The sequence below is a fragment of the Corythoichthys intestinalis genome, chromosome 21 (assembly GCF_030265065.1).
Source record: "Corythoichthys intestinalis isolate RoL2023-P3 chromosome 21, ASM3026506v1, whole genome shotgun sequence".
In the NCBI taxonomy this organism is placed as follows: domain Eukaryota; kingdom Metazoa; phylum Chordata; class Actinopteri; order Syngnathiformes; family Syngnathidae; genus Corythoichthys; species Corythoichthys intestinalis.
In genome coordinates, this window is record NC_080415.1 from 40,985,859 (window position 1) to 41,008,221 (window position 22,363).

Consider the following 22,363-nt stretch of genomic DNA (forward strand, 5'->3'; position numbering starts at 1 on the left):
TCGACAATTCTGACACGGCTTCGGGAAGCGTCTGATGTCGCCGCTTCGGGCTAACGAGGCGCTTTCCGCAGATCGGATACGGAACCACGGAGAACAGTCCCGTCACCTTTTGCGGCTCGCCGCTGGACAACCTCCGCAGAAAGTGCCGCACGGTCGGCTACGTCATGGAACACACCGAGGTGCGCCCCGACGTTCCCCCCGCCCGACGTCGCTAACCCTAGTTTAACCGTCGTCGGGGTTCGGAGACGGCCGAAATCCCGGACCCGTCCGTGGAGTTCGCCGGCGATTCACCCGCAAGCGCGGCGTGTGCGCAGGCCAAGATCGTGGACCCGGCGAGCGGGCGGACGGTTCCGTTGGGTCGTTCGGGCGAGATCCTGATCCGGGGCTACTGCGTCATGAGGGGTTACTGGAACGACCCGGACAAGACCCGCGAGTGCATCGGAGAGGACGGCTGGTACAAAACCGGGTGAGTCTCGGTCCGCTCCCAACGCGGGCGTCCGTCGCGTCTCATCGGTACACGTCGTCTTCAGGGACATCGGCAGCTTGGACGCGTTCGGCTACTGTCGCATCCAAGGTCGCATCAAGGACATGATCATCAGAGGAGGCGAAAACGTCTACCCCGCCGAAATCGAACACTTTCTACACACGCACCCTAAAATACAGGAAGTGCAGGTGAGCGCTCCGCCGCCGTCTCGTTTATAGCGTCGCACCGATACGACACTAAAATGACGCCGTCGCTATCGTGGGGTCCTAAGAAATCATCTGTTCTTCTGTTTCTGCTACGAATTGAAATGAGTTTATCACGAGTAGACGTCGGATCCGTTCGATTCAGGACGGCGGCCCTCCCGCTTCAAATGGATGGGACGACCGCGGCACTGAATGAGTTGAACGGTGTCGGACCAAACATCGATAGCGATGGCTTTACGGTTAAGCGACGGACGATGTAGTCATTTACCAGTTACAAATGGATATTTTGATATGGAAATGTATACTTTGACGTCAAAAAACACTTAATACGTGTTGGTAGCACCTCGGTGTTGACGTGTGCGTTACGTATCAGGTGGTCGGCGTGTCGGACGCACGCATGGGCGAAGAGATTTGCGCCTGCGTCAAAGTGAAGGACGACGCCGAGTTGAGCCAGGAAGAGGTCAAGACTTTCTGCGGAGGAAAGGTTGGTTCCACATTTAAATAAGCTTTTCCCATCCCTTAACATTGGTCTGGAAAAAAAGAAAACAGAACCAAGTGGGAAATCGCTTTCAATGCACTCATTCGTTTCTGGTGTCGCGCCAATACCACGATGCAGCCGATATTCACATTTTATGCTTTGTTTTTTCAACTGCACAAAATATTTTGGAATTCCATGTTTTTTTTTTCCTTCTTGCTGTAAAACTACATTTCTGCATACTCACCCGAATGTCAAATATCACTGACGGCGCTAGACATCCAATCCATTTGAAACGGAGCGGCGGCAAAGAATGAATAGGGCGGAAAACACTCAGCTGACTTGAAGTTCCACTCTGAGACCCGCATTTTGGCCAAATTTCAAAATTGTCCTATATGCATGTGTGATACGTCATTGGAAAGCTTAAAATCTCCATTTTCTGGGGCAAGAAAATTTTTGAACAGGAGGGCATTTTAAGAAAAAAAAAAAGTTTTTTAAACAGCAAAACCCTATCTGGAGGTGAGAGCACGTGAGAGCAGAATTACAAACGCCACGATTTTAACAAGATATTATCGCGTACTTACCTTGTTTCAATTGGAAAAACTCTTTGTAGCATGTATCAGAGAGTGTCAAGACACAGCTGTAAATGGCCACAGCCAGATTTTTTGGAGAATTTTAAGGGTGAAACATGGTCATATCACAAGGGTCACAATGCAGAAATCGTGGACATCAAGGAGTGGTTGAATTTTTTTCCCCCACAATTTTTCTTTGTCTGGACCGATTATATATCGTCTAAAATACTGGGGAAAATGCTACAGTAACAAAAAAAATACAATTAAGCGATACTTATGAGGTAGATATCCGTGACTTATTTACAGACACCATTTTTTTCATTGTGACGTCATTTGTTTAAAAGTTTAAAATATGCAAGGGAATCATTTTTTTAAAGTGTTTTTTTTTTTTTTTTTTAACAACATACTAGATATCAATGATTCTAGGCTAAAAATGACAGCTATTTTGAAAAATAAATATAATTCTTTTTATGGCTAGATTGAAACAAAAGCGGTTGCGTGACATCTGTAAACGGAGGTTTCCAGGGTAAAACGGGCAAATTAAAAATAGTTTGGGGGCTTAATACGCCAGGAATCTGCTATGGCAGCATATATTGTTCTATCAAACACAACAGTTGTTTTGGCTTAAAATACAGCAGTTTCTTTTAAAGAGGGGTGCAAGAGCAGAAAGTGTGTTTTCCGCCATAAACATTCATTCGCTGCCGCCGTCTGGCTTCAAAAGGATTGGACATCTAGCTGGCGGCCATCTTAGCTAGAGCGACCTGCGGTTGGAAACTACAGTGCTGGCCAAAAGTATTGGCACCCGTGTAACTGTGTCAGATCATGCTCCTTTTCTCCCAGAAAATGATTGCCATTACAAATGCTTTGGTAGTCATATTTTCATTTATTTGGCTTGCAATGAAAAAACACAAAAGAGATTGGGGAATTTTTTTTAAAAAATCATTATCATTTTGCACAAAACTCCGAAAATGGACCGGGCAAAAGTATTGGCACACTAAGCCTAATACTTGGTAGCACAACTTTTGGACAAAATAACTGCGCTTCCGGTACCCATCTATGAGTTTCTTCCAATGCTCTGTTGGAATTTAAGACCATTCTTTTTTGGCCAACTGCTCCAGGTCTCTGAGATTTGAAGATCTCTCCACAGGTGTTCTATAGGAATCAGGTCTGGCCACTTTAGAAGTCTCCAGTGCTTTCTCTCAAACCATTTCCTAGTGTGTTTTGGGTCACTGTCCTCCTGGAAGACCCACGACCTCTGAGGGAGACCCAGATTTCTCACACTGGGCCCTACATTATGCGGCAAAATTTGTCACTAGTCTATAATGACATGCTGCCGGTCAAGCAGTCCAGTACCAGAGGCAGCGAAGCAACCCCAAAACATCAGGGAACCTCCACAATGCTTGACTGTTGGGGACTGTGTTCTTTCTCATTTTTTCCCGTGTAAACTCTATGGTGATGCCTTTTCACAAAAAGCTCTACTTTTGTCTCATCTGACCAAAGAACATTCTTCCAAAACGTTTTTGGCTTTCTCAGATAAGTTTTGGCAAACTCCAGCCTGGCTTTTTCTGGTCTCTCGGTCAGAAGTGGTGTCTTCCTGGGTAGAGTCCCTTTTCATTCAGACGCTGACGGATAGTACGAGTTGTTGTACCCTCGGACTGCGGGACAGCTTGAACTGGTTGGATGTTAGTTGAGGTTCTTTATCCGCCATTCGCACCATCTTTCGTTGAAATCTCTGGTCAATTTTTCTTTTCCGTCCACATCTAGGAAGTTAGTCGCAGTGCCGTGGGCTTTACACTTATTGATGACACACATCACATGATTTTTCAAAGAGTGCCAATACTTTTGTCTGGCACATTTTTGGAGTTTTGTGCAAAATGATAATGATTTAAAAAATGTACCCCTAATCTCTTTTGTCTTTTTTCATTGCAAGCAAAATAAATGAAGATCTTACTACCAAAGCATTTGTAATTGCAATCATTTTCTGGGAGAAATTGAGCATGATCTGACAGAATTTTAGGGTGCCAATACTTTTGGCCAGCACCGTAGATCTCAAAAAGTACATATTGCGTAGCGTCGGCACTCGCTACTCGCCGATACCGACGATGTCATTTTAGTGGCGTATCGTTGCGACGGTCCTCATTTCCGAGGCGGCGCTATTAGGCGTACCGCCGAACGACGTAGCGCAGGTTAGAGCTCGTGTCGCGTATCGGCCGTGTGACGTCACGTTCCTTTATTCGCACGCAGATTTCTCACTTCAAGATTCCTCGCTACGTCGTGTTCGTCAGCGGCTTTCCGCTCACCGTCACCGGAAAGGTAAGACCGAGCCGTCGTAGGAAGCGGGCTCGCTCGGGCGGTTGACCTGAAAGGCCGCTTCCTTCCCGTTTCAGGTGCAGAAACAGGAACTGCGACAGGAGGCGGAAAAACGGCTGGGAATCGGCAAAGCTGACTAAGCTTCTGAAAAATGCCTCCGACCGTCCGTCATCTTTATCGTTGGCAAAAATAAATGTCCAGTGGTCATTTGCACGCCCGTCTGTCGACTGTCAAAAGTGCCGTCGCCCGCTCCGAACGAGCCGTCATCCGTCGCTAGTTTGCGTTACTCGTCATGTGCCGGCCGCTGCCCACCTAGGGCTGCCGACGGTCCGGGATTGCGCGGGACCGCCCAGAATATAGGGTTTAGTTCTGATCGGTATCGCTGTCGGAATTGATATATTCCAGTATATCCCGCGCAATCCGGAGACTGTCGGCGACCCTGCGCCCTCCGCCGGGTACCGGTCGCTAGTTAGTCGTTAGCGGTCGAGACAATGATCAAAAGAAGGTGCTGCGCTATCAAAATAAAGCTTTAATACTGTCAGGCTGAAGACGAACCACGAGCCAATCGGCTTCTTCGCAAAATCAAAGTCGGAAAAGACAATTTTGTAAACGCGTGGCGGGAACGCGGAAAGAGAGCCGGGCGGGACCAGAAGAGAGCGAGCCGAGCACTTCCTGATCGCAGCCTTCGCCCATAAAAGCGGAGAGAGCCCGTCAAAAGACACCGTAGGCGTCGCCCCCGTGTCTGGCGGCCACGGCGAAGGCGGGGTAGGCCTCGTAGGCGGCGTACGCCGCGGCGGCCACCACCCCGTCCTGGCTCAAAGAGACGGCCGGCTTCAGCGCGGAGGCCACGCCCCCCGGTGCCGGCCCGGCCAACGCGTACCCTGCAAGACACCCGTGGCGCCGTCACTCCCTGTCCTGCCGGGGGCCGTCGTGGCGCGCGCGGGCTACGGACCTTCACATACCTGGAAAGGCCACCGCGGCCAGGGCGGCGTCGGGGGCCCCCTCGCCGGCCACCCCGAGTGTTTGCAGCGTGTGCTCGGCCGCGTGCGCTTTGGCTTCCTCCACGCCGGCGCTCAGCTTACTCGGAGTGAACGGTAGCCTGCGGGCGGGCGGGCAGGCGCTCGTTGAGGAACGCTACTTGCAAATTTGTGGCAAAAACTCCCTTCACTTGATCGCAAAATAGTGCCATCTGGTGTTCTTCAAATGTATTTCGTGACACATTGAGGAGGGGAGCTTACACGTTGGGGTTCTGCGTGGCCAGCGCGGGGATGGTGACCTTGTACAAGAAGAGTTGGCGCTGGTCCGGTCCGATGGCCGAGTGCAGCTGGTACACCGGCGCCCCCCAGCTGTTCTTCTCGCACAACTCTTCTAGAACCTGCGCGCGCGCGGCACCTGGTCAGCGTATTTGGGTGCGGCGTGTTCCCGCCGCGCCCGGCGTTACCTGAGGCGCCGGCTTGAGGGCGGCGGCCTTGGGGCCGACGGCGGCCGGCGTCATGGGCGTCAACTCCATGCCGGGCAGGAGGTCGTACAGCTTGTCGTCGCCCCTCTTGGGGGCGCCGCCCTGGCGGCACGCGCCGCCTCCCGCGGCGTAGCTAAGATAGCCCCGCCCGCCCAGCCCTCGCACCCCCGCCGCCCCTACAGGCACACTCATGTAAACTTCTACAGGAGAAACCAACCACATCGGCCGCAATCAGCAGCAATCACACGTGAGATCGTCGTCTCGTGCGGGCGGGCGGACGGACGGACGGGCCTTCCCTTAGCATTCCCGTTGATTCTAGACTCCTACTGGACGTCGGAACGCTCGCCCGACCGGGATCGACATATTTGATCAAAGTCGTTGCATTGTTAATTCAAATGAAGTCCTACCTAGCTTATGTCTTAACCTATTTTCAAAAGATGGACGTCAAAGCATCTGCTATTTATTCATTAGCTGCCACGGACGGCCCTCGATGTCCAATCCATTTGAAGTGAGAGGGCCGGCAGCGAACGAGTGTCTGAACCCGTTTTACCGTTACTTAACCTCAGCGCAGGGCAGGTGTCGGACGTCCAGTAGTCATCGTTTGATTGACGGCCTACATAGTAGAGGCGACCTCTCACCTCGAACCGACGGCGTCCGGATCAAGCCGCGACCCGCCACCTGACCTTTGGCGGGCGGGAAGCGGAAGTGGGGCGGGGCGGCGGTGTACGCGTGCGGGGCATAGAAGACCGGTGCCCCGAGGTAGGCCACGGTGGGGTCGTACACCTGCGATAGAGGGGCAGGGCGGGCAAAGGTTGGGAAACGGCCTCAAACAAGCAAAACATCTCCAATGTTATCAAAGGTCCAAAAATTCTAATACCCCCAAAATAAACGTCAACGTTTTCCCAAATGGATTCGCCCTTCCGTAGTTCATGCCTTTCAAAGAAAGTGTAAGCATCCCCAGAAAGGTGGGCGGCGCGAGGGCCCACCTGTCCCAAGGCGAGGGCGGCGTAGTCGTCTTGCAGCGACGAAGCGGCCCGTCCTCCCCGGCCTCCTCGTCCCCCCGTGCCTCTGGTGTAGCGCACGTAATTGTCCTTGTCCACCGGCTTGGCCAGCGTCACTTCCAGCGCCGACCCGTCCAGAACCTGCGAGAGAAAAAGACGTGAGAGAGCGCCCGCGGGCGTCGGCGTCCGGCGGTTTTTCGCCACCTTCCCGTCGAGGGCCTTCATGGCGGCGACGGCGTCGGCGCGCTCGGCGAAATGGACGAAGGCGTAGTCTCGGATCTTCTTGACACGCTCCACCGCGCCGGCTTTGATGGCGTCGAACTCCTTGTGAATGCTCTCCTCGCTGGTGTGCAGCATGAGGTTCCTGACGTAGAGGATCTTGACGGCGGCCATGGTGTCCTCGTCCACCTCCACCTCGGGCTCGGCCCAGTCCACGGCGATGGCGTGACCCCACAGCTGGATGCGACCTGAGAGCGTGCGCGGGAGGTCACGTCGGTTGCGCGGAAGGCGTCCCGACCGCCCGTCTTACCTGGCAACAGCTTGCGTCGCGCCATGGCCGCCGCGCGGTGGCTGTCGTACTCCACGAAGGCGAAGCCTCTGTTTTTGCTCTTGTCCGCCGCGCTGGGATAGACGATGACGTCCACCGCTCCGTCCGTCACCTTGCGCATCTCGGCCAAGATCTCGTCGCGCTTCTTGCTCTTGGGGATGCCGCCCACGAACAGTCGGCAATTGTCTACGCTGGGGCACACGCCCAGCAGGCGACCGCTCCTGGAACGGACGCGCGATGGAACGGGGGCCCTTCCAAACGAGCGGTACGGGGAGGCTCACCTGATCTCATAGTTGTTGAGCTGCTTGGTGGCGGCGCGCGCTTCCTGCTTGTTGGCGAAGGTGACAAAGGCGTAACCGCGGTTGTTGCCGTTGAAGTCCATCATCATCCTCACCTCGAAGATGGTACCCAACTGGCGTCGGACAAAGCGAAACGTTACCGACGGCGGGGGCCCCGCGCGAGACCGCGTACCTTCTCGCAGAGCGGCACCAGCTCATCCTCGAAGAGATCTCTCGGGAGTTTCCCCACGAAGATTTCGCTTCCTCTTTCCGGCGGGGGTCCGTCCCAACCAGGCGGGGGCCCGCCGTAGCGCCGCTGCCCATTCTCCTGTACCCAATAAGCCGTTAGCGAACCTCACAAAGTGGCACCGCTACGGTCAACTTGGTGCTCACCTGCTGAAGGCGGTACCCCGTCCTCTGCACCAGAGCCCTTAGGCCGGCCTCCTTCTGCGCCCCCGCTAGTTCTTCCCCTCCTGCCTTCTGATTGGTTTCCATTGGTTTTGATTGACAGCTTGACAAATCAACAAAATTAGCTGAGCTCACTGGGGGACAAAATGAGGACGAGGAGCGTTAGCGGCCACCCAGTGGTAACGATGACAAAATACATCCCTCGGCGGCGCGACCGCTTGCGGACGAAAGCTTCTCCTTCGACTTCAGCACTTGCAAATTTGCTCACGCTCTCTCGTTTGCGCCTAGCTTGCCGCCAGTGTCAAAAGGCCTGAAAGTGCCTATGACAGCAAAAAGCATGTTTATTTCATATTTTATGCACCTGAATGAAACGGATCGCTTGGATGTGCGTGGAAGCCATCGAAACCCTAACCCTATTCAATTTTTTTTGAATCCCGCGCCATGAAAATGAATAATTTCCTCTTTTGAGGAGAAATGCAAATGTGACGTCACCCGGGTTAGCATCTCACAATACAGCATTGCTTTATAGCATGCAGATGGACTGTGGATTCAGCTGATTTTGCGGACCAATTTCTTTATTTTTCGCATCACGCCAGCCAGATGTGCTGCAGGTTTTTGTTGCTACACCAGGGAGAGGCGTGTGAGCCTTTTTGGGTTTTAAAAGGTTCCTCTTCACCCAGAGATTGGCCAAAACAAGTCCAACAACTGTGGGACCATTGGACTTACGAGGAAGTGAGTAAACATCATGTTTTGTCTTATGCCAAATACTTAATACAGAGGTGGCTTGCATTTTGTGGCTGACAATGCTGCGTGGCCATCGAGAACGCCGCTCAACAGACGACCGGCGGCTTGTCACAACCCCCCCCCCCCCCCGGTCTTCTTCGCGTGCTCGCCTGGAGAGCGCTATACTCGGCTTACGCTCGTTCGGTTCTCCATATTGTTCAGGCTTCCACTATCCTCGGGTTGGGCCCGGGCAGCTACGCGCTCCTCCTACGTCGGCCGATTTGTCTGGCGGTCATTTTCCGGCGGCTTCCCCGGCAAATGAGCTCTCCTGCCCGCAGCGGCTGTGACTCGCTCGCCGCCGGGGGAGTTGCCGATCAGCGAAGACAATCGAAGACCCCGCCGCCGTGTGATATGGTCCAGGGTACTTTTGTGTGATTTTTCGCTTCGAAAGTTGAGAATAAGACTTTGAAACGCCACTCGGTTTGGGTTAGCGTGTCAGCTAGCTGTCACGTCTCCCGGTTTGTTTACGCTCTCCGAAGCCGGGGCAGGGAAATAACAAAAGCCGGACTAACTCCGGTGGCATAAAATATTGTTCGGGAGGTGCAAGACGTCGATAGATTTGACAATTATGGAGTCATTTTGCCATGTCGTACGGAATAAAAATATTTGGAATATTTCCTATACCATTTATTTAGCAATTGGGGAAAAAAACTTGGATAAAAAGAATATCCTGTAAAAATATTGGAGTCGAGAGATTGAAACCAGGAAATTTTGTGGCTCTCTTTGTCACATTTTCCACGTTCTGAATATTTCCCCCTCAATGGGTTGAATTCTAAATCAGATGAAATCGTGACCCTGCCGACCGGCCTGAGACGCTATTGTGAAAGGCAGGGCTAAACGGCAGATTAAAAGACTCATTTCCCTTCATCTGTGCTTTGCCAAATTGTTGTATATAGTTGAATCGTTTGAAAATATGATTCAAATTCACATAATAGTGCTATTTTTTTATGCTGTGGCAGGCACTTTAAGCGGCGGTCTGCGTTGCGTGTTGTTGTCGGTTTGAGTGGCTCGCTGTACGCGGACCCTCAATATAGGAACTCATTGGCGACCGAGCTCGTATCGCCAATGTGTTTTCCCCATCAAAAAATGACTCACTTCCCGTAAACGCTTCCCGACCGCCCTCCTAAATAATCATTCAAGGGATATTTATGGCTAAGTCATCTGACAAAGAAATGACATTGATCAAAATAAGCGCTTAGCAGATTGTAGAACACTTAAAAGAGCATACGACACCAGAAAAAAAGTCTTAAATGGCATTATTATGTGAATTAGAATCATATTTTGAGACGATTCGACCATATACAACAATTTAGCAAAGCGCAGATGACGAGAAATTAGTCTTTTAATCTGCCAGTTAGCCACGCCTACAATTATAGGGCTTTAGCGTCCCCAACAGGTGGATGACGTCAGCGGTAGACTAGGCTCATCGGTTTTACTATTCAGCCCATTGAGGGGGAATTGTTCAGAACGAGGAAAACGAGACGAAGAGAGCTGCAAAATGTCATTGTTTCAGTCTCTCTACTCCCAATATTTTTACAGGATATTCTTTTTATCCAAGTATTTTCCCCAATAGCTATATAAATGGCTTGAGAAGGACCAGTCAGCCCGTCGAGGGGGAACTATTCACAATGAGGAAAACGCGACGAAGAGAGCGGCAAAATGTCATTGTTTCTGTCTCTTTACTTCAATATTTTTACAGGATATTCTTTTTACCCAAGTACTTTCCCCAATTGCTAAATAAATGGCATGGTCATGACAAATAACTTGTGCTAAATGGAATATAAAATCATAAAAATCCATTTATTCAAGACGACATGGCAAAATGACTCCATAATGGTCAAAACAGTCGACTTTACCTTTACTGTCACACCTGCCGAACGATATTTTATGACACCTAAATCGGACATATGTCATTTCCCTTCCCCGGGTTCGGAGAATGTAAACAGACCAGAAGGAGTGACAGCTAGCCGACATGCTAACCCGAACCGAGGGATGTTTCAAAGTCTTCAAAGTGGAAAATCACACATAACTAGCCTGGATTATTTGACATGACGACCCGGTTGTCAAGTTTCTTTGCGGATCGGCAAACCGCCCGGCGGAGAGCAATTTACAGTTCGTTCCCTGGAGGAGGGTGGCTGGAATTGTTGTGTAGCTAACGTGCTAACAGCTAACTGCTAATGAGCGTGAGGATAGCTTTTTACATGCCTATCAATGATCAAACGTAAGTAGTCCTTTATTTGAAGGAATTTTATAGTGTTTACTTTGTAATCACTGTATTCGTATTTGACATAATACAAAACAAGATGTTTACTCACTTCCTTGTAAGTCCATTGGTCCCACAGTAAATATCCACGGTGAATGGGGAACCTTTTGAAACTCCAAAAAGGCGCATACGCCTCTCCCGCATACAGAATGATTTTTCTGCAGCCGTTTGGCTGGCGTGATGCAAAAAATAAAAGTATTAATCCGCAAAATCAGCTGAATCCTTCGTCCTCATACACAACAGTACACTGTAGCGTGAAGAGGACGTCTTCTACCGTACACGTCACAGCGCCCTCCGAAGCCGGAAGTCACTCATTTTCCTGGCGCGGGATTCAAAAAACTAACTAAATATAGCGATCGCTTCCACACACATCCAAGCGGTCCATATCATTCAGGAGCATAAAATACCGCGTGTATTATGAAATAAACATGCTTTTTCGTGTCACAAGCACTTTAAGGCTAACTCTTTTCGAGTTTCTTCTTATTTTTTGGTTTGTTTCATTTTTCTTTTTCGCTCCACCACTGTCTTCGGTCGCCATTTCCCCAGGGGACACGGTTCATGTTCGGGCGTGAGCGCAAACCTTTCAAACCAGACTGTTTTCTCTCGCGACGACACTCTTATTGCCAAACACTCGTAAGGTGAGGCGCTCTTATCGTGAGGCTTCGCTTGATGCCACTTTTCTACCATCCGCGCGTGTCTGCATGTTGTGTGCTTGTGTCTTTAGTGCGCTTATACGAGTGTGTCTTTCCATGTATTGCACTCGTATTTGTGTGAAAATTTAGTCTGTAGTTCGTCTGTCTGTGGTTGCTTTCTTTTTGCGTGCGAATGATAGCGCGTACGTGCAGGTGTGCGCGTCCACGTGTAAAGTCAAAGGTCACGAGAGGAATCGGGTCAGGTCCGACCAATCGGCAAGCGCTGTTCGCGTAGGCGTCGCCGACGCTCTCGTCCGATTGTTTGTTTGGAATAAATAAGCATTCAAATGACCGAGGTCGCTTTTTCAGGAGACGCGGGCCTTCTACGTCGATGACTTCACACTTTTTTCCGACAACAAGTCAAAGCAAAACGTCAACAAGCGGCGGCCGTTCCTTCAGTCGTCCCCTTCCCGAGGCGGAAAGCGCCCTTTCCGGCCGCGACGAGGACTTCCGCGTGGGCGAACGTTCGAAAGCGACCGGTCTCGGCCGTCTTCTTTTTGCCGTGAGCAAAAAAAAAAAAAAGACAAGCACTCACCTGAGCAATTTTCGAGATCACCTCCCTCCACTCAGACCTGCGTCATTCTGAACCTTCTGGGTGTACATCTGTGGCTATACGTGCGTGTGCGTGTGATCGCATCATATCAAACTCCAAAGGTTCACTGTCTTGGTGTTGGCTTTACAAGGCAGCATTAATGTTTAACCCGCTGCTATCTGTGTCAGCACACAGGCAGGCCTGTTATTGTCAGGAAAGGAACGGAAAGGAAAGGATTCTGTTTTACAATACTGTTGTTTCATTCCAATGATGATGATGTTCACAGAAATGATCAGGAAGTGAGGCAAAATCCACATACAAGTACCCTAAAGCCAACCAGGAAGTGACCCAAAATCAACGCACTGCCTGCCATTGACAAGGGCAAACGTCCAAATCATCTCATCTCAGAAGGCCAATCCGTTTTGACGTGGGTTCATTGGTCCCTCCCCGTCTAAATGGACGGCAACAGACAAGTGACCCAAAATGAATAGGAAGTATGCCAAAATCTAAAAGTCGACCACACCGTGAGCAATGTTCCCTCTAATTTCTTATGTGTCTAAGCAGACACACAAGCTCCCCGAGCACATCGAGGACCACGGCGAGCAACGTTAGATGTGTACGCTGTGGCCACACGCCAGTATCACGCCTGTTCAGATTCAGAATATTTATTGTCATTGTTACTAAACCACAATGAAACTTTGCAGCATCCATACAGCTAAGTTGATAAAGTGCTAAACCCTAACCTAACCTCACCTCACCTAACCTAACCCCAACCCTAACCTAAAACCCAGGACGCGCCCAACTAATGTCCCCAAATGACCTGGACGTGTCCCTCAAATGTCCCAAAATCAACAGGAAGTGACCTGATATTGTCCCCCAAATGTCCCCAAACCAACCTGGACGAGCCTAAGATCTGCATCTCCACACAGCAAAGACCCAGAGTCATTTCTCCAGAAATGGCAGTTTCTAGTTTACTTTTAATATCATTGATTTGGCCCACATAAAATGAAAAAGACAAAAGTGTCATTGTTCACCAGATGTGTTCTATGTTATATGTGACGGGAAGGGGAAGAGTCCTGCTTTGGCCCGGAAAAGGTCCAATTGTGGCATAGGTCAGTTCATAAATAAAATATAATGAACAACCACAATATCCAGCTCCCACATTAAACCTGGTCCGACAATAAGGACACTCAAGATTCCTATTCTCCTTGTCTAAGCAGCTATACACGACAGGTTTAAAAAAAAAAATCACTGCTGGTTCTTCTATTTGCACATACTGTACTCTGACAACCCTAACCCATCTTAAAAGAACTGCAATTCTTTTTCACTTTGGCTTGATGACTGCCCGTTCCTTTCGCCATGATAAGGGGTTAGCACTTGCGTCTCTACTCCGCTGCGCTGTGGCTAGCTAGCTAGCTAACCTGCCAGGCACGTATGGGCTGCGTAGCGTAAGTGAAGTGAACCGTGTCACATTATTAAACATCTGTTGCTCATTTAGTTACGTTGCAAAATGGTACAATTTTGTCAAATAAAATTTTGAAAAAAAACTGGCTGCGGAATGTTGCTTCCGTAAATCAGCACAAGAGTCTAGCTCACTTATCGCTCTTTATTTTTCTCCGAACCCACCCAGGTCATGCACCTCACGACTGTATAAAATGGTGCTGTAGAACCCACCAGTGGGAGCGTCGCGTTGCCGTATCGAACGCACCAATAGGACTGTCGTGTTGCGGCGCCGACAGTAGTCCGAGTGACACTCCAATACGTTTCTGTTGAATTGGATTTTATTGCGCAGCATTGATTTTCTTGTGCAAGCAGTGCGAACATGGGTCGCGAGCGCCATTTCACCACAAATCATCTCCGTCACGGTCAACTCGGCGATACGTCGCGCTCGTCCGACTCCTCCCGAGCCCGGTTCGTGGAAAGTCGTGCCATCGCAGCGGGTCGCGCGTGCGCCTGTTCTTCTTTTAACTCGGGAACCTCTGCGGAATGTCGCCGGCTAAATTTGTCCCCGTCCGCCGGGGCGGGGCGGGGCGGGGCGAGAGTCTCCGGTGTCGCCGGGCTCTCTCTCTCTTCCGAACCCTTCAGGAGAGCATTTGGGGAGGAAGGACCTCAGGGGGTCAATTGAGCTCGAAGCATATTTGTCCGCTACGCAGCGTGACACAAAATTGAGCTTTTAGGCACACTGACAGAAAGAAAGGAATTTTACCGTGGCCAGCGAGTTCGAGAAAGCTTTAGGCCTTTGGACCGGAAGTCAGGCACGCAGACGGTAAGATGAGCGGACGTCTCGCCGATCTCCGCTCCTTTTCCGTCAGGACTTGCGGGACCTTCCCGTTCTTCCGCGTGGTCAAACGGCACAGGTGACAGACGGCGGCGTTCCTCCCGCCCCCAGAAAGCTCTTTGACGTCGCGTCTTTATTTCGCTCAGCCCCGACGAGGTTTCCTTCTCCCGCCTGCGGCTCGCCGATTTCGACGCGGTCGGGACGCTCGGCGTCGGAGGTTTCGGACGCGTTCAGCTGGTACGGGACGGCGGAGAAGAAGGCCGCTTTGCGTGTTCTTTAGCGTGCGGGTTTGAGTCGGGCCCTAGTTGTGACCGGAGCGTCGACGGCAAGGGATGTCCGATCGGCAGGCCCTCTCGCTTCAAACGGACGGAACGGGCGTCTTTGTGTTCAGGTGCAGCTGAAGAGCGAGCGGACGCGGACGTTCGCCATGAAAGTTCTGAAGAAGCGGCAGCTGACTTTGGCCCACCAGCGGGAGCAGGTGCGCTCCGAGAAGACCATCATGAGCCAGACGCGCTGCCGCTTCGTGGTCAGGTCAGGTCAGGCCAGGCCAGGCCAGGCCAGGCGGGCGCCGATCAAAGCGGCCTTCCTTTCAAAGTCAAAGCGAGCGTGTTCGCAGGTTGTACCGGACCTTCAAGGACAGCAAATACCTCTACATGCTGACGGAGGCCTGCCTCGGCGGCGAGCTCTGGACGCTTCTCAGAAACAGGTGCGTGCGTGCGTGCGTGCGTGCGTGCGTGCGTGCGGTTGCGCTCCTTTCATTTGCCTGCAAGACAGGGAGGGTTAGCATCACCGACCGATGAGTCCCTTTCATTTGGCGTCAGCCGGGTCCAAACTTTTTACTCCGAGCCAGGGCTGCTTTCAGAAAAATTACTTTCCGCTTTCGTTTGTTCCATCAGATCAAAAAAAAAAAAAAGATTGGCTTTTTTTCTTTGTTTGAAGTATTAACTCAACGTCACTCTTTTCTGAGCATCGACGCCACTGAACGTAGGCTGAATCGAAGCTTCTCACGCTGACCGTCATCGATGACATTTGCCGCGTTTTGGACAGCTTTTGCTTCCCTTTGACCTTTCCTTCAGGGGTCATTTGGAGGACTCCGCGGCTCGCTTCTACCTGGCGTGCGTGCTGCGGGCCTTGCGCTACCTTCACGCCAGAGGAATCGTCTACAGGGACCTCAAGCCCGAAAACGTGCTCTTGGACGCCGGCGGTTACGCCAAGCTGGTGCGTGCGTGACGTCGCCGCCGCCGCCATCCGCGTCACGCCGCGGCGTCCCTCGCAGGCGGACTTCGGTTTGGCCAAAAAGATCGGCGTCGGGAAGATGGCCAAGACGTGGACCTTCTGCGGGACGCCCGACTACATGGCACCCGAGGTCATCCTCAACAAAGGCCACGACACCTCCGCCGACCTTTGGTCTCTCGGCGTCCTGCTCTTTCAACTCCTCGCCGGCAGGTCGAGACCGACGGCTTCATTTTTATTTTCAATATGACCCTTGAAACAAGAAAATGTTATTATTATTATTTTCCCAAAATGGTCCAGTCCTCCGTTCTGCGGCGCAGACGACGCGCAGACGTACAGCGCGGCGCTCCGGGGCCTGAGCGCGCTGGAGTTCCCCGAGCGAATCGGCCCGGACGCCGGCGATCTCATCCGGAAGTTGTGCAGGTGAGCGAGGACGAAGCCCGCCCGAGCGAGCCCTTTGCAAAGGGAGCGTCTCCCTCGGCAGAGACGAGCCCTCGGAGAGAGTGGGAACGCTGGACGACGACGGCGTCTGGAAACAGCGGTGAGCGTCCCGTCCCCTTTAGGAGCGCCGATCGAGGCTCTCATCGGCGGCGGCGGCGCCTTGTGTGTGAGCGCAGCTGGTTCGAGGGGTTCGACTGGGACGGCCTGGACGGAGGAACCTTGACGCCTCCCGTCATCCCCGACGTGAGTGGCGGTCGACCGCGCTCGCGTCGTCGGAGAAGCTTCCCGAGCAACTCCGCGCTCTCTCCCCTTCAGGTTTCGTCGGCGACCGACACGGGCAACTTTGACCCTTTTCCGGCAGACGGCGAGGAGGAGCCGCCGGACGACGACTCGGGATGGGACCGTGACTTCTAGAAGCCCCGCCCGAACTTCCCCGAAGACGAATAAATGACGGCGGAGAAAGCGGATCCCGTTGTTGACCGTTCCGGTAACCGATCGCGGCTCGGTCGGACTCGTCGGCGTCCTCGACGGCGCTAGACGTTCGATCCGTTTGAAGCGGGAGCCAACGATCGATGCCGGTGTAGCATCCCGGCCGGTCTCTCAAACTGATGCTTCACAACTTTTATTTTCCTTCCTTGATGTAAACACAGCATAAGAGCTACGGTGCACACAAATAAAACAACACAATTAGAAATGAACAGTAACTTTTGACCTTATTCCTTTTTAAACCTTATTTATATATCACAATGAATTGCCTTGAATTAGCACCTTATCCTTGACAATCTCTACCTTGAGTGCAATCGCCTTATATATTTATGAACCTCCTATAACGTGAAATAAACGGTAACATGGATATCATATAAGCCATTCAATTATCAGTACACACAATACTAATGGCACTTACAGGCCCATTGTTGATGAAGCACCGTCATTTTATTAGACGACAGTACCCTCTAGTGTACATAAAATGAACAGAAATACTACAGACTCAAGACAGATCATATACTTGGGGAAATACTCCATCATTCAATTTCAATTCAATTGTATTTGTATAGCCCTATATCACAACAAGGTTGTCTCAAAGGGCTTTGCAGAGGCAATATGATACACGGTGAAAAACAGTAGAGAATGAAATAAAGTTCATGTCCTGGGCAGGTCCTTAGACCTTCCATATCGGCAAGGAAAAGCTCCAAAAACCCTATGGGAAAAATGAGAAACCTTGGGGAGAACCACAGTCAGGAGAGATCCACTCCCAGGACGGATAGACAGGGTGCAGCAGGAGGTCCAGTTTGTAGAGATGCAATGGAATGAAGAAACAAGAGGAGGTCAATCTAGCCAGATGAAAGGGGGGGGGGGGCACGGGGACGTCCATCCAGCCAGTGGTCAGGATAGTCAGGAGTATAATGAACCTATTTACAAAACGAAACCTTCAATACAAACCTTGTTCCCTCACTAACCAGGTGCTAAGAACTTTTAGCAGCTTAAGACACTGTATTTGCTCTTACTATCACTGTGACGGCACCGAACGTTGTATGCCTTCTTTTTCCTACTTCCTTCTTTGCAGCACTTGATACATTTTGCAGTATTTTGCCTTCCTATGCCCTTTCAAAATAAAAGCATGAACCCTCAAAAAACAGAAATCAAATACAAACACATAAAATTAGGAACGAGGTCATTTACAGCCGGTGTTGTACCGAAAAAGCCCCCCCGCGTGAAATGTCCCCCCTGACGGGAGTGCGTATTGATGAGGCTTTATTGTGGTGAAAACGTCAAATGTTTTCATGGACGCATTACAGTAATGGACTTACGACTGTAAAATCAGTTTGAAATAAATTACACAAAATACTAGTACTGTATTTTGGTAACAAATCGCGAACTGGGCCACATAACCATCTATGAACAGAAATGTATTAGTCTACAGGTTTTCACGACCATATCCCAATGACAATCACACAGGTATGACATTTATTAGTTCAAGCAGAGTAAAGTAATACATATTTACAGTACAAGAAAGTCATTTCCGTGTCCATCGATTGGTAAGAAAAAGCTGTTTGTACGAGTGACGTGTGGGCGCTCCCGTCAGGGGGGACATTTCACTCGGGGAGGGGGGGGGCATTTTTCGGCATGACACTGGCCTCCCACTAGTGAAAAATTCATTCCAATTTCTTTGTACTCCCCGATACCGACCGTGTCATCGGTACTGAAGGAATCTGACCTTTTAGCCAGATTGCTGGGATCACGCCAGCCGAACCCGCGCTGCCTGGCGCAGCTCTGTTCTGGACCGTCCTGAAGAACAGATTGCAGGAGTTGGTGGTGCAAACGTGGGCTTGTCAGTGTCAGTCTTGCTCAGTCAGTTGCATGACGCACACGTTGGGCTTCCACGATAAGAAGGTGTCATGTATGTCAAATACTGTATATTCTGCTTGTTTTCCTTCAACTATCATATAAGTGCTATTTATTTTACCTTGGGTGTGTTCAAATAATACAAACAGTCGATCGGTAAATGTGAGAAAAGATACTATCCCGTTCAGTGCCGATACAATCAAGCTAATAGATACCCTAACTCTTGCGAAAGCCTTTTTTTTTTCTTTTCGGCACGTTATTTCTTCGCGCTCCCCTATAGACCCTACTCACATGACGTCACAACCACGCCTCCGCGCCATATTGTCCGTCAGCTCATCTTGTTTACGCATTACCGCTACGTAACTTCCTCCTATTATGGTGTGTTTTTCTGCTCGTTAACATTAATAATCAAAATGGTGAAGGCGTGTGTGGCGGTTGGTTGCAATACAGAGAAGATAGACGGAGAGACTTGAAGTTCTACCGTATTCCGAGAGACCTGGAGAGGAGAGCGAGATGGACTGCTGCAATTCGACGAGAAAACTGGGCACCAAACGATCGCCACAGATTATGTAGTAGTCATTTTATATCTGGTAAGATGCATTTAATATATATTTAGAGGGTTTGGGGCTGACAAGCACAATTAAGATCATTGCGAGGCTAATCGCCGACAACATACAGTTTCAAATTCAAGATGTTTATTTCTTCCGCCATCATTATTTTTTGAATAATATTTAGCTGGTACCAAGTGAAAGAAGCTGGCCTCGTCTACGGATCATCGGTTAAACAGGGATGTCCAAACCTTTTGCAAAGGGGGCCAGATTTGGTGTGGTAAAAATGTTGTGGGGGGCTACCTTGGCTGATTTACGTAGAACAATATATTTCAACAAATGTTAGCAAGCCCTTCTGTGTGTCACATTTGCGTTATTATTTTTTTTCATTCATAATTTCAACAGTCTCGTCTTTTTGTCTTTCTCTTTCGACACTCAAGCTCTTACGAAATACTGCTGCTGTGAAATTAAACTAGCTTCAAGTTGCTATAATTTCTCGCTGCGTATCTTCCTTGTAATGTTGTCTTACATGTCAGCGTGTCTTTGAAAACAGCGACTGTCTCTTTGCAAATGAGGCAGACACAGTTGTTGCGTGTTTTATTGAAGAAATAGTCCAATATCCACCTATCCTTGAAGCGTCGGCCATCGCAGTCAACTTTTTTTTTTTTTTATTGATTGTCACCATTTTAGAAAAGTGAAAGTAAAGGGTCACACGGGGTAATGTTGCTTAGAGTGCTGCTCTTAAAGTTTTTCAAAGTTTCGTGAGAATAGGCTGAGTTTCTGTGGACAAGATAGTTGTAGATATCAGGGTAGCAGATGTCAGGCAGAGAGGGCGAAGACAGCGGGTGGAAAAATGTCGATTTAGGCATCAAATATGGATCTGGCGAATGGATAGACTGAAGCTTTTCCAAATAACGCCTTTTATGCAACGCATCCAATGAGTTTGCAGCGTCTGAAAGCACCGGGGCTTCCATGAATTGCACGACAAATTGAAACCATTGAGAATACGGATAAACAATGACGGACAATATGGCGGCCGGATACAGCGACACGTCATTCTGTGACGTTGGTGAGTAGGGTCTATACTGGCGATGTCATCGGTACAGATACTACGACGCTAGAAGAAAGCCTAGCCCTCGCGAAAGTCTTTTTAATAAATCCCTTGTGCAGTATTTTTTTTAATACCTGTCACAGTATTGGGGATGAACTCTGAAGCCCTCTAGAGCAGGGGTCCCCAACCTTTTTTGCACCACGGACCGGTGTTATTTGGGTCTTTTTTTTTTCACGAATCGGTGTTCTGACAAATTTTGCAAGCCATCAAAAATTGCAACGATGCAGTTCTGCGCATGGGCGTCACGTTAAACATAGCCGCAGAATGCGCAAATGCAGCGATTCCAAAGTAAAGACTACAAACTTTCTTGAAAGAAAGGAATATTAACTTACGTTTGATCATGAAAGGACTTGTAGAGAAGTTCTCCTCAGATACATCCTGCCATGTTAGCTGCACACCATGAACGACTTCGCCTTGTCATTAAACATGAATTAAGAAGCCCGTTTCACAAAGATACCATGTTGGAAATTGTAGCAAGGTTTTCAAAGCTCTTGTAGCGATGTCAGGATATTCCAGAATGACTTTAATCCAGAAACTCGGTAGAGTTGTTGTCTCAAATGTAGCCTACGTTTAATAAGGTCGCCGTCATTTGCGATCTCTACAAGTTGATCTTCGTGTTGCACAGATATGCTCGAATCACTCGGGTTTATTCACAAACGGGTCACGAATCCACTCCTTCGCAGTTCGTGGGTCTTCGAGGATGGAGGCTCGTCTTTTCGCCGTAAAAATATCTCCAAAGACGTCTGTTTTCCTGTCATCTTCGCTCGTGTGGGGGCTAATTATTTCTGGGAACAAATGTGCTGCGCCTGCGGCCTAGCAATACGTTATTATCGAGGACAAGCGCATATAGATATGTTACATACACAAACAAGATGCACCGTTAGCAGTCCAATCAATGGATTTCTATGACGACATTGTAATCTATCCCGCAGTATTATATCTAGAGTAGACAGGGATATTAGGCTCGAGCGTATGACGTGGCACTCGCCAGGTTTCCGCCCCTATCGCCATGGTGGAAGCAGGAAGTTCGCTGTCAGAACTCCGGGAAACATAAACAGTGAGGCATTTCGACTCAGGTCGCTCTTTAAAAATGATTGGAAATGATTGTTCGGTAAAGAATTGCAACAACCGATCGAATAGAAAGGAGAATGTACAGCTCGACAGAACCCCATTGACTTTCTTCCGGATCCCTCCGTGGAGAAAAGGCGAGGGAAAGCTCATATCTGAACTTAGCAAACGTCGAAGAATGACATGGGTGGCCTCGATCAGAAGGAAGGGCATAACGTTTGATGCTCCACTTACACACAGAGTTTGCTCTATGCACTTCCACACCGGTAAGTTCATTTCGTTTGTCTAGGCAAATGTCGGTAACTTTATGCCCTAAGTCGGCCTGTTGTTAGCTGTAAACAACTAGCATGCGTACATGTGCATTGTCTTCATAAGACATCATTCCTGTCGTTTCTAAATGAAAAAGCTGTAACATGTTGCTACTATGTTGCCACTATCTGGCAAAGAATTTGTACACAGGCTACATTGTCTGCAACAAATCTGTTTTGCAAAACACGCCATTGATTTGTCCCTTAACTATTACAACTCAGCACAGCACAAATGCAGATGCTCATGACATTGAAAACGGAAACACACATTGCCTACCTTTGCAAGAACGATGGTTTTGCCGTTTGCTACGGTCATCATGTGCAGGTCCTGCTCCCATCCGCAGCAAAACTGTTCGTAGCGATTTGTAGTTTCGGAATTGCTGATGAGTGTAGTAACTGACACTAAATACAGCATGATGTCCATTTCGCGTAGTGGTGGAAGCTTGTCCACATCTTTATTCCATTTATGTTCGGCTCGCTCGTAAGGGATAACGTTGTTCACATCCTTAAGTTTGCTCACATATCTGTCCTTCGCCGTGGTAACAACTTTGTCTCTGTATCGAAGTGGCAAGTTTTCCTTACATTTTTTCCATCTTTGGCACTCGTAGTTGAATTGTATTTGCCCTTAAGTTGAAATGCCCCGTGATGCAGACGTGCTTCCAATATTGTTGCGTTGCGTTGTCGCAAATCTCGCATGATCCCGTGTTGCTGTGACGTAAACGCTCCAGCCTAAATGGTGTGTTAAGCAGGGGCACAGGGTTAATTCAGCCAGAATGCGGTCGTTATTATATTTCTGTGCGGCCTGGTAGCAAATGCGCCGCGGCCCTGCAGATGGGGGACCCCTGCTCTAGAGGGTGTGATAACTAAGTCTTGTTTTTTGTTGTTTTTTTTTACCCGCGACCACTCAAAATGTTCAGTGGCATCAGACCTATCATACATATATAGGTTTTATTTATTTATTTTGGATGCTCTCTATGGACAATAAAAGAAATCATATGCTATGAACCAAACTATGTTGTATGTAAT

General features: G+C 49.5%; 3 protein-coding genes across 7 annotated transcripts in view; 2 read left to right on the plus strand and 1 right to left on the minus strand.

Annotated features, from left to right (window-relative positions):
• The window catches only part of acsf2 (acyl-CoA synthetase family member 2), a 17,915-nt gene extending 13,646 nt beyond the window's left edge, over positions 1-4,269 (plus strand). The window contains exons 11-16 of one of the 2 annotated variants that reach the window (XM_057826600.1): positions 72-179; positions 315-466; positions 531-672; positions 1,061-1,171; positions 3,979-4,047; positions 4,122-4,269. In XM_057826600.1, coding sequence (XP_057682583.1) covers positions 72-179; positions 315-466; positions 531-672; positions 1,061-1,171; positions 3,979-4,047; positions 4,122-4,184 — 645 coding nt within the window. In that variant the 3' untranslated portion in view covers positions 4,185-4,269. Of the gene's footprint in view, positions 1-71; positions 180-314; positions 467-530; positions 987-1,060; positions 1,175-3,978; positions 4,048-4,121 lie in introns of those variants that run through there. The other variant, XR_009061796.1, reaches the window with a different exon arrangement.
• a1cf (apobec1 complementation factor) lies at positions 3,754-12,159 on the minus strand. 3 transcript variants are annotated; one of them, XM_057826598.1, is made up of 12 exons: positions 12,011-12,159; positions 7,723-7,871; positions 7,523-7,657; positions 7,333-7,463; positions 7,034-7,272; positions 6,709-6,971; positions 6,490-6,645; positions 6,142-6,286; positions 5,486-5,679; positions 5,283-5,419; positions 5,007-5,143; positions 3,754-4,925 (listed from the first exon to the last, which is right to left on the minus strand). In XM_057826598.1, the coding sequence occupies exons 2-12, from the start codon at positions 7,822-7,824 to the stop codon at positions 4,756-4,758; spliced, it is 1,809 nt and encodes a 602-aa protein (XP_057682581.1). In that variant the 5' UTR covers positions 7,825-7,871; positions 12,011-12,159; the 3' UTR covers positions 3,754-4,755. The 3 variants fall into 3 exon arrangements, with proteins under 3 accessions (XP_057682581.1, XP_057682580.1, XP_057682582.1); XM_057826597.1 differs by having other exon boundaries at positions 5,486-5,703; XM_057826599.1 differs by having other exon boundaries at positions 4,779-4,925; positions 4,997-5,143; positions 5,486-5,703.
• LOC130909771 (cGMP-dependent protein kinase 1-like) lies at positions 10,584-16,645 on the plus strand. Of its 2 annotated transcripts, XM_057826605.1 has the most exons (10): positions 10,584-14,364; positions 14,432-14,522; positions 14,677-14,816; positions 14,902-14,991; positions 15,362-15,503; positions 15,562-15,731; positions 15,819-15,941; positions 16,003-16,059; positions 16,136-16,202; positions 16,275-16,645. In XM_057826605.1, exons 1-10 carry the CDS (start codon positions 14,279-14,281, stop codon positions 16,371-16,373), a joined length of 1,065 nt encoding a protein of 354 aa, XP_057682588.1. In that variant the 5' UTR covers positions 10,584-14,278; the 3' UTR covers positions 16,374-16,645. The 2 variants fall into 2 exon arrangements, with proteins under 2 accessions (XP_057682588.1, XP_057682587.1); XM_057826604.1 differs by having other exon boundaries at positions 14,432-14,816; positions 15,819-16,202.
• Positions 16,646-22,363: the final 5,718 nt, after the last annotated feature.